Source organism: Vulpes lagopus, chromosome 11 (genome assembly GCF_018345385.1).
Source record: "Vulpes lagopus strain Blue_001 chromosome 11, ASM1834538v1, whole genome shotgun sequence".
Lineage (NCBI taxonomy): Eukaryota > Metazoa > Chordata > Mammalia > Carnivora > Canidae > Vulpes > Vulpes lagopus.
This window is the reverse complement of record NC_054834.1, coordinates 63,963,828-63,975,483: the sequence shown is the minus strand read 5'-3', so window position 1 is coordinate 63,975,483 and position 11,656 is coordinate 63,963,828. Positions and strand designations below refer to the sequence as shown.

Sequence of the window (11,656 nt, the reverse complement as noted above, 5' to 3'; positions counted from 1 at the left end):
TTGAGATGCCAAATTATGCCTATTTTTATATTTGGCAATCAAATTAATTTTTTTTTTCAGTCATGGTCTACAAACCACTCATTATCTTCAATTTTTAGAAACACTAAACTAATTAAATGTCATGTGGTCCACATAAACACAAACCTTTGTGAAGTCATTCCTGCTAAGTATCAAATAAATTTGATTTCTTCACAGTTGCCAGAAATTAAATACTATGGAGAGAAAGAATAACACACCGGTGCATGACTTCATCCTTCTGGGATTGACAGATTCTGAAGAGATCCAGACGATCCTCTTCATGCTGTTTCTCCTAATATACCTGGTTACTGTGCTGGGCAATGCAGGGATGATACTGATAATCTGCCTGGATCTTCAGCTACACACCCCCATGTATTTTTTCCTTAGTCACTTGTCATTCCTTGACCTCAGTTACTCAACTGTCATCACACCTAAAACCTTAGAGAACTTACTGACTTCTACCAAGCATATTTCATACGGGGGCTGCCTCGTCCAGATGTATTTTTTTGTCTTCTTGGGGGCCACTGAATGTTTCCTTCTCTCCTCAATGGCCTATGATCGCTATGTTGCTATCTGTAATCCTCTGCATTACCCAGTGGTTATGTCCACAAGATTCTGCTGTTCCCTCGTCTTTGGGTCCTATTTGATTGGCTTTGTGGACTCCTTTGTCACTGTGCTTCGCATAAGCAAATTGCATTTCTGTGGCTCCAATGTAATCCATCACTTCTTCTGTGACACACCCCCAGTTTTAGCCCTGTCTTGCACTGACACACACGACATCGAAATCATGATATTTATTGTTGCTGGCTCCACCCTAATGGTGTCTCTTATCACAATATCTGTGTCTTATGTGTCCATTCTGTCTACTATCCTGAAAATTACTTCCACTTCAGGAAAGCGAAAAGCCTTCTCTACTTGTGCCTCTCATCTCCTGGGAGTCACCATCTTTTATGGCACTATGATTTTTACTTATTTAAAGCCAAGTAAGTCTTACTCCCTGGGAAAGGATCAAGTGGCTTCTGTTTTTTATACTATTGTGATCCCCATGCTGAATCCACTTATTTATAGTCTTAGGAACAAAGAAGTGAAAAATGCTCTCATTAGAGTTATGCAGAAGGGAGAAGGCTCTGGGCAATTGAAATAGGTGATGTAAACTTTTCAGCTCATTGCTTTCGCCTCCCCTACAGTCTATTCCCTTTGTGTGTCTCCAAACCAATTGACTCTTTAATTTTTTTTTTTTTTTTGTATTTCCATCAAACCATTCTTTACTTGACCAAATATGATCTCAGACATTTCCAGGAAGTCTATAGAATATTCAAGTTATAATAGAAAGCCATAAAATATGCTTTAATTCTATGACCTAAATATGTGTATTTGGGAGTGTCTGGGTAGCTCAGTGGGTTAAGCGTTCATTCTCTCAGTTTCAGCTCAGGTCATGATCTCAGGTCATGGGTCCTGTGATCCAGCCCCACACTGGCCTCTGCACTCAGCAAGGAGTCTGCTTGAAAATTCTATACCCGTGTTCTTCCTCTGACTCTCCCCTTCTCAAATAAATAAATAAACCTTAAAAAAGTAATTATATGGGTTTTAAAGAGCAACTGATATGCAAAATGAGACAATATAGTTATCATCTTCTAAATGATACCACACAAGTTCCTATGAATAATTCCAAATTCAGAGAATTTTATCATGGAAAAGAGCTTTATTTTAGACACAATGATTGCAGTTTCAGAAGTTTTTTTTTTTTTTTTAACATATGGAGAAGAATATAGCAGGTTGATTATGATAACCTGCTTTAGAATCTAATATTCCAGGATTTATATTCTAAATCTGCTACCCTTTTAGGTGTATAACCCTTAATGGATTGGCCTGTTTCCTCAACTGAACAAGATAAATAATAATTCCAGGGCAATAGAGTTAATTATAAAGATTAAATCAGATAATGGATGTAAAGCATTCAAGGCAGTCCTAATAAGTGTTGGCCACTATCCTTAGAAGGCTTACTTTCCTGCAATATTTTTAATGCCAAGTTGCATTTTCTTAAAGAATATTTACTTGTAAGGTGGCTGGGTGGCTTGTTGGTTAAGCATACAACTCTTGATTTCGGCTCAGTTCGTGATCTCACTGTCATGGGATTGAACCTCGCATTGGGCTCTGTGCTCAGCAGGGAATCTGTTTTGAGATTTTATTTATTTATTCATGAGAAACACACAGAGAGAGGCAGAGACATAGGCAAAGGGAGAAGCCGGGAGCCCAATGCTGGACTCGATCCCAGGACCCCAGGATCATGACCTGAGCCAAAGGCAGAAGCTCAACCACTGAGCTACCGAGGTGCTCCTACTTTAAATTTCCTTTCTCCTTCTTCTGCCTGTCTCCCCAACTCTAAATAAATAAATAGATAAATCTCTTAAAAAAGAGATTGTGTTTTATAAGTTACTTTTGACTGATTGACAAACAACTAAGGAAAAACTCAATATTTCACATTTTTTTTTTAATTTAAAACGATGTCTATTAACATTGGAGAACATGTTAACCATGGAAACCACAGAAAAGAAGAAGGGAATAGAAATGGCTTAGCAGTCATCAACAGCTTTATGCATATTCTTCTGGATCTATAGTTACATTCACATGTGTATATAGTAATTATATAAGCAAAATTTCTGTCATTTTCTATGTGCTTTTCTACAGCTTTCTGTATAGTTATAAGTTTCTCCTTTGATAATGCCTTTGTCACTGAAATCTGAGGTGAATGTGTTCTGAGTATTTGGGAAAAAAATCAAGACTCTCATCTTGCAAGGCTTTGGATCTGAAATGTAAATGCATCAACTTAAAAATCTAAATGTAGATTTCTGTGACATGTTAATAATCTTCAGTAAAATGCTACTTTGCTGAAATTCTGTTTTTTTTTTTAATTATTGCCTTCTCCTAATTTTTATAGGTTTGCTATGTCACTAAAAATAAATATTGAATGAAGCATTTGATTCATTTCTTTTAATTTTTTTAAATAGGTAAAGCCAAGAAATAAATGAATTCAGAATTTGTAGCAACCCATAAACTGTAGTCATACCACTGACATTTCCTTTATTTTTCATTTTTTCTTTACATAACCCGAATTACAGTTTTAATATTCTCTATTACATAGAGGTTAAGGATGTATTTTTCCATTTTCTGAGTATTTGATTTTTTTGTTTAAACTTTTCATAACTATATAGTTTTCATTGCAGGCAATAATATTATATAATTTTTATTTTTGAAATGTAACTATAGTTGATTATTTTTCCTAAATATTTTTTAAATGTTTAAAATAAAGGGCAAGGGATTCCTGGGTGGCGCAGCGGTTTGGCGCCTGCCTTTGGCCCAGGGCGCGATCTTGGAGACCCAGGATCGAATCCCACGTCAGGCTCCCGGTGCATGGAGCCTGCTTCTCCCTCTGCCTGTGTCTCTGCCTCTCTCTCTCTGTGACTATCATAAATAAATAAAAATTAAAATAAAAATAAATAAATAAATAAAATAAAGGGCAAATTTGCAAAAGTGCAAATCCTCTTTTAGAAGTAAAAAGTTTAAAATTTTTTCACTAATTAAAAAATGTCAGTAAGCTCATTCAAATTTTTTAAATGTGCATTATTTTCCTCCATTTAATTATTTTAAAATTTCCTATCTCATATATCAATCCCACTTAAAATTATTGACTTATTTTTGCTTTTAAATCCATGTGGTCTAATCTCTTCATTGCTATTGTTATATGTTTTTGTTTACAATCAGTAATAAGTATATAATAAATATTTATTGCTTAATAATATGCATTTTTGGCTGATCTTTCATCTTGCCTATGCACTATGTCTTTTAATGTATTTATAGGACTTTTCATTTTTCTGGTCTTTTTTATAAACTATCCTTTCACCTTGTTTCTGTTGATGTCAACTTCTATGATTAGAAAGTATATCCTGTCAGTTGAGTTGGCAAAGATGGCCAAGAGATTCTGTGATTTTGTAGACAACACTTAAGTTGAACAAATGCTAATTAAATTAGATTATATTGTAATTAAAGTAAGACTACCATATCTTCCTTATAACTTATAAAGCATGTGTGTTATTACATGCATGTAATATAATCTATGCACAACATAAAAGATTTAGACTATTGTGTTTGCCCTGTAAAATTCCTTGTTATAATTATTGCGTATTGTATTTTATGTAAGATGTGATCAGACATAATTTAAGACATATTCTTCTTGCCATGCCAGAATGCTGTTTAATACAAATATGATAAAGAAAATAAGAGTAGAATAAATTTAAAAAATTTTAAAAAAGAGTAGATTAATCATGACAAAAATATGAAGAGCTGTGTCTGCTTCTAAATAAATGATAGATATGGTAATAACATATTTTGTTGAGCACTTATAGTGTGCCAGACAATAATCAGAGGCATATATATGTGTGTATATATATATATATATATATATAACATAATTTATCTTCACAAGATAACTTTCAAGTAGGTACTTAACAATATCCAAATGTTAATCTCACATAGTGGAAAGCAATCTTTCTATTCCTTCAGGCAAAGACTTAAGAACAATTCCAAAATTGTCTCGTTGTGTCACCTGCACTCCAACAGCATACCACGTGGACTCTAAATACAGAATATATCCAGTCTCTCAGCACATTTTCTGTCACCACACTGGCCGGAGGGACCGTAGTCAGGAACTATACCTGTGGGCCCTTGCTTGTTGCTCTGTTTGATCTTAGCCTTCCTGAATCTAATCTCAATGTAATAGCCAGAGTGGTGAACAGTAAATTGGATCATACCACTTTCACAAATCTGACCATACTTCTCATCCCACTAAGAATAAAAACCAAAACATTTTCAGGAGCCCCCCCAGTCCAAAATTATCTTCTCTCCACTCCTTATGCCTAATAATTCATTCCTTGTCATTCTGTCCATTCATGCTTACTTTGTTTCAATAACATGTCCTCCTGGGGCTCCTGGGGCTCTAATGGACATTAAGCAACTGATTCTTAATTTCAGCTCAGGTCACGATCTCGGGATCATGGGATGGAGCCCCATATTGGGCTCTGCACTCAGAGAGGACTGTGCTTCTCTCTCTCTCCCCCTTTCTCTCTGCCCCCACCCTGCTCATGCTTGCTCTCTCTCTAAAATAAATATTTAAATCTTTAAAATCTTAAAAAAAAAATAACATGCCCTCCTAACTCTCCCTGTGCACATTAGTCTCAATACTGCCTGGAATTTCCCCTTTACTCCTCTTCACCCTGAAACTTCCTTTCCATATGCAACTGCACAATCTTGTTCTTATTCTTTTCCTATTAAGAATATTCTTTGCCATCTGATTTAAAATTGCACCTGCTTCTCACCCTCTTTCTTGCTTCATTTGCTTTTATAACAGCTTATCTCCATCTAATAAATATACATGTTTGACTTATTATATATGTATAATATTTATATATTTTGTGTAAATAATATATATATACACATATATACACAAAATCTTTTTATGTAGGCTCCATGCCCAGCCTGGAGTGGATCTCAATGTGGTACTTGAGCTCATGACGCTGAGATTAAGACCTGAGCTAATATCAAGAGTCAGACACTTAACCAACTGAGCCACCCAGGTGCCCCCATCTAACATTTTATATATTTAGCTCCTGCCTATTGTTTCTTCTATTCCTCCCTCACTGCCCCTATATCTTAAGCCAGGATTTTTGCTTACTTTGCTCAATGCTGTACCCCCACCACCTAGGAAACTGCCTTAATAAATGTATCTGAAGTCAGGATTTTGCAGATAATAAACTTGGGGCACAAAGAGATTAAATAACTAGTCCATGGCCACTCTGTGTTAAAGAAAAGCTCACATTAGAACACAGACAGTCTAGAAGCCAACCAAGGTCTTCATCATCACTCTGAGATAAGAATACTACTATCAGAAGTGCAAACAGAGAATTCATTACCATAGTAAAGAAAGCATTAAATAAATACCAGGGGCTGTTAAAAGATGTGTGTTGCTGGTGGAAGACAATACAATTTTGACAATACTAGCTAAATTTTCTCAACCATAACAGCACAGTCCTACTTGAAGAAGGAGTGATTCGGGAAAAAAAAAAAAAACAATTTATCTCATGATGTTATGTTCTGGAGAGAGAACCTGTAGTAATCAAGGCATAGGGTATGGATTCAGAACCAGGGTGTTTCAGGAAAGAGGAAACAAGTACCCTTGGCTATAATGTTGCAGAGTTTAGCTGGCTAGGGGCTGTGGATGGCTCTTTTTTATAAGCTCATCCCAGGACCTAGATTTCTTCTATGTTGTTGCATTGCTGTCTCCCAGATCTGGTCCTCTTCAGCATCATTGAAGAGGGTTCATCCAGCATTCTGCACATTGCAGTCTGAGAGGAAGGGGAGGCTTTCATAATGGGAAAACAATTCCTTGATTTTTGTTCATACAGAGTTTTAAGGAGTAATTACATTTATTTAGTAGATATAGAACTATTCAGGTCACCCTCTTTCTCTGATGTGAACATCTTTAAGCAATTGTACATTTCATTTAATTTTCAAGATTATTCACAAAGAGTTGCTTGTAATATTGTATTATTATTGTGGGGACCAAGTGACATTCCTTCTTTCATTTCTGATATATGTAATGTGTATCTTGTCTCTTTTCAGTGGTGACCATGGGAATTATAATATCCATATTTAATATAATGCAGTTGACCTAGAATAATATTCTTCTCTCTTTTTCTTTCTATTTTTTGTCATAAATTATACGTTTATGCATGGCTTAAACCAATAAGCCACCAATAAGCAACCAGCATAGTTTTACTTTGGCCATTTACTCTTTGAAGGAATTACAATTAAATATTGGATATTTGTCATATTTATCTTTTTTAATATTTTTGTTGTTATTCATTTCTTTGGGTATACATATATTTTCTTCTGTTATACCTCTTTTGCCTGGATAATTGTTGAAGCACAAGTTCACTGGATATAAATTATTTCAGTGTGTATATATTAATTCCTTGCAAAAGTCATTTTTGTTTTTATTTTTGTTAGATATTTCAAACATTTTTATGGATATTAAATTCTGGATGGACAGTGACTATCTTTCCCTACTTTAGACACGTATCTTCTTTATGTCTGGTATGAATCATTTCTAATGGCATCTGCTATACTCCTTTTACTTTTTCTTTTGTATGTGACATGCAATTTCCTCTGAATGCTTTTATAATTTCCTATTTATCTTTATTGTTAATGTTTCCTATTTATCTTTATTGTTAAATAAGTGTAAATGTGTTTTGTTGATTGATTGGTTTCCTTTTTGTATTTCTTTCCTAGTTTCTGCTGATCTTCTCAGGCTTCTGGCTTGGTGTTTCCTTAATTTTAGAGAAGTCTTGGCCATTATATTTTCAAATATTTCTTCTGATTCATCCCCTCTTTATTTTTGTTCTTTATATTAGACTGTTTGATATTATAACACAACTGTTAGATAATCTTGTTTTCATTTTTCTATAAGTTTTATTCTGTTTTCTTCATTTTTATTGTTTACCTTCATTTTCTGACTTTTTTCCTCATTCTTTTTGATCTACTGATGATCCTCTTGAAGGAATTTTTTGTCTTTGATACTGAGAGTGTGTGGGTGTGTGTTAATTTCCGGTGCTTCATTGGACATTTCTTAATTGTTTCCATCTATCTGATGAAATATATACTCACATATTATAGTTTACTGTCTTCACTAGATCTTTTAATTTTAAGGTATATGATAGATGATAGATAGATAGATAGATAGATAGATAGATAGATGATAGATAATGATAGATAGATTGATTTTAGAAAGAGAGAAGGAATGAGTATGTGTGTGGGGGGGGGTGCACAGAGGGAGAAGGAGAGAGAATCTCAAGCAGACTCTGTGCTGAGCATGGAGCTGGACATGGGGCTCAATCTCATAACCCTGAGATCATGACCTGAGCTGAAATCAAGAGTCAGACACATAACTTACTGAACCACCCAGGCACCCTGACCACTACATCTTTTAACCTAGTAATTAAAATGTTTAGTCAAGACGCCCAGAAAGACCTATTTTTGAAAAGCTACTTTTATTACTATTTATATGAATTATTCTTACTATCCTTGGCTGAAGATGGCAGAGAAGACTTAAATTAAGCCTCTTTCAGGCTTATCTGTTTTTCCTAATAGCCCAAACCTGGCTTTAATATACATAAATATAGGGGAATCCCTGGGTGGCTCAGCGGTTTAGCGCCTGCTTTTGGCCCAGGGCAGATCCTGGAGTCCCAAGATCGAGTCCCACATCGGGTTTCCTGCATGGAGCCTGCTTCTCCCTCTGCCTGTGTCTTTGCCTCTCTCTCTCTCTATGTCTATCATGAATAAATAAAACCTTTAAAAAATAATATATATAAATATATATTACATATATATGTATTTATATATAACATATATATAACATATATGTATTGAATGCATATAATATACATGTTAACATATATATTTGTATTTAATTTAGCTAATTTCTTCCTACCTTCATGATGGTAGTCACAACTTTCTCCTACCTTTTGCTAAATATGAAACAGTCCATGTGTCTCATCTCCTCTTGAAGGAACTTGTCTTCTCTTGTAATTCAGATTACTTGGATGCTTGCAACCTCTACTCTTTGACACAGTCATGAAAAGTTACCATCTATAGAGTATTGGATGTTTTAAAACATTATTTGTAGCTTTCTACATCCTGAGTGAAAGTGGAAATTTTATACATTTATTGATTTATTTAGCATTTTAATTACAGATAGTTAACATACAATGTTATATAATTTCAGTGTACAATACAGTAATTCCACAATTCCATATATTACTCAGTGCTTGTCAAGATAAGTGTGCTTTTAATCCCTTTACCTGTTCATACATTGTCTTAAATCACACCCAGTGATTTAAGTGCTGTGATTTCAAATATCTCCTTGCTAGATAATGCCACATGTATCAGTGCAATATTTATTGGGATTCTAGTTCCACATCTCAAAAATGTAATGGAATCTCAGAATCAGCATAGATATAATGGATTAAACTGATCTCATTTCTTCCTTCCTTTCTTGTTTCTCCTTCTTCCCTTCGCTCTCTCTCCCTTCCTCTCTTTTTTCCCCTTTTTTGTCTTCATCTTATTAATCATCTGTGCTCAAAACCTGACAATTCTATGTGTTTCGATAAAAGGAAAAAACATCAAATCTAGTGAAAATCATTTTAAATGTATTCCTCTTTCTTTCTTACTTCTGCCAGTATCTTAAAGAAGATTTTCAATACCACGTAAATTATAGATAAATTTATAGATTATAGTCTGGAAGCCAAATAATGCAGTTGGCAAAGTGAAAAAAAATCAGTGTATTCTTTCATTCCATGTATCAATGTGCTTCAAATCAGGGACAACCATCCAACGTACTTTTCAGTTTTACTCAATGCTAAAAAGGTCCTTTATTTATGAACTAATATATATCTTTACATTATTTTTCATTGTCTCTTTTAATCTTTGTTCCTAAAGCTGTAAAGCTATAGGTACAAGCAAAATTTTGTAAAAAAAAAAAAAAATGTGTGTGTGGGTCCCTAGGTGTAATAATGAGTGGTACCACTCCCATTGCAAGCTTTTGATTCCTCAATCGGTGAATATTGGCTGTAGGAGAAATAGCACTATGTACTAGATGCTCATTCAGAGCATATATAGCCTTTATTTATGATCTTTATTTTTAAAGTCCAAGAAGCTTTGAAAGAGATCAATAAATTGAAAAACACATTTTTATCATAACATTTCCAACTGGAGAAAATGTGACATTCTTAATTTGTTTCAATTTAATGTTTAGTATGAATTAATAAACCATTTTTTCTGAAACATTCTTTTCATTGCCTCTTTTACATCTTTGTTCCTTAAACTGTAGATGATGGGATTCAACATGGGAATCACAATGCTATAAAACATTGACACTATCATGTCATGGTCTGGAGCATAGCTGGAACTTGGTCTCACATACATGAAGAGGATGGTCCCATGATAAATTGACACTCCAGTTAGGTGAGAACCACACGTAGAAAAGACTTTCCGCCTCCCCTCGGCAGAATGAATGTTCAGAATGGCCAAGAGAATGAAACCATAGGAGATCAGAACAATGAGGATAGTGACTATCTCAATAGAGCCCACGAAGTAGAAGAGCAGCAGCTGGTTTGTGTGGGTGTCAGAACATGAAATGGCAAGTAGTGGAGGGATGTCACAAAAGACATGTCTAATTTCATTGGATGCACAGAAGGATAGGCTGAACGTGGCCACTGTGTGTACAGAAGCATGCAAAATGCCACCAACATAGGAAGCAATGATGAGTGGCACATAGACCCTGGGTGACATGCTCACAGAATACAGGAGAGGGTTGTAGATTGCTACATAGCGGTCATAAGCCATGGCAGCCAAGAGAAAGCATTCTGTGGTTCCAAAAGTAACAGCGAGAAACATCTGTGCTGCACATCCAAGGAATGAAATGACTTTATTCTTTAACATAAAATCTACTAACATATTTGGGGTAATTACGGAGGAAAAGCAGGCATCCACAGATGATAACACACTCAGAAAATAGTACATGGGGTTGTGGAGCTGGGAATCTACAATGACCAACAAAACTAAAACCAAATTTCCCATCATAGTAAAGAGGTACGTTGCTAGAAACAGGAAGAACAAGGCTGTTTGCAGCTCAAGCTTATCTGTGAAGCCCTTCAGTACAAATATGGTGACTTCTGTAGCATTCTTCATGTTGATATCTCATGGAAGAAGCTTGAAGATATTCACAAAATTGTAACTCATATTAATATGATAAAAGTGAGCAGTTGTGTAACTCAGGGAAAGTGAATTCTGTCCTCATATTTATTTCATGGCAATGCATAATTTCTGAGTAGCTGATCAGAAGACAAGATGATGGGTCAAAGGTTAATGCCATTCACTGTAGAATTAAATAGAAGCTATGAGTTTTAACTCATTGGTTCAACTTATGTCATTTCTAAAACTGTGAGGTCAAATGGTCATTTTACCACTGAATTCTATTAGCTATTTTACTATTAAACCACATTAAACACAAATTGAACAGCTAAATATGTTTTTCTTGTAACATGCAACCACAAGATAGTATATCAATGAATGCAACACTGGAATTCACACCAGAATTCTAAACCTTTCAGGAATTGTGTAAAATGATGTGCTACAATCTACTCACCCTCAGAATTACGGCATTAATATTCATCTCAAAACATTGGAACAAATATTGAAGGAAAAATGATAATAAAATAAAATCTTTAAAATAAAACATAGAATGTGCTAAATTAGATTGGTTTGACAGATTAACAGCCTACTAGATTGTAATATTTTATGAGTTTATTTCTAAAATTTTTCTGACTCTATTGTTATTTTGAATAGAACTAACCAAGACTGTTTTCAAGAAATGGACCGTGAATGGATATAAAATTATGTGACAATATATACCTCAGTCAATGTGTTTTTAACTACTTAGTATTATATTGTTCTTTTGGAGATAAATATTTGGTCATTTGGATGGTTTCCTGGAAATCTACATTGTTGATAATGTGTGTTTCTCTAT

The 11,656-nt window shown here is 34.6% G+C and overlaps 2 protein-coding genes across 2 annotated transcripts; one reads left to right on the top strand and one right to left on the bottom strand.

Moving 5' to 3' along the window:
- The first annotated feature begins 214 nt into the window (after positions 1-214).
- LOC121471611 (olfactory receptor 8H1-like) lies at positions 215-6,699 on the top strand. The gene is made up of 3 exons (XM_041722403.1): positions 215-1,123; positions 6,587-6,607; positions 6,694-6,699. The coding sequence occupies exons 1-3, from the start codon at positions 215-217 to the stop codon at positions 6,697-6,699; spliced, it is 936 nt and encodes a 311-aa protein (XP_041578337.1).
- Positions 6,700-9,879: 3,180 nt separating this feature from the next.
- On the bottom strand, positions 9,880-10,866 carry LOC121471610 (olfactory receptor 5T2-like). Its single transcript, XM_041722402.1, has one exon. The coding sequence runs from the start codon at positions 10,816-10,818 to the stop codon at positions 9,880-9,882; it is 939 nt and encodes a 312-aa protein (XP_041578336.1). The 5' UTR covers positions 10,819-10,866.
- Between the last annotated feature and the right edge of the window lie 790 nt (positions 10,867-11,656).

What these genes read in the sequence shown, in the direction of transcription:
- LOC121471611 (XM_041722403.1), top strand. Translation starts at nt 215, where the DNA reads ATGGAGAGAAAGAATAACACACCGGTGCATGACTTCATCCTTCTGGGA. An exon ending in TGAAAAATGCTCTCATTAGA is followed by an intron (nt 1,124 to 6,586) that starts GTTATGCAGAAG and finishes TTAATTTTCAAG; the next exon opens with ATTATTCACAAAGAGTTGCT.
- LOC121471610 (XM_041722402.1), bottom strand. Translation starts at nt 10,818, where the DNA reads ATGAAGAATGCTACAGAAGTCACCATATTTGTACTGAAGGGCTTCACA.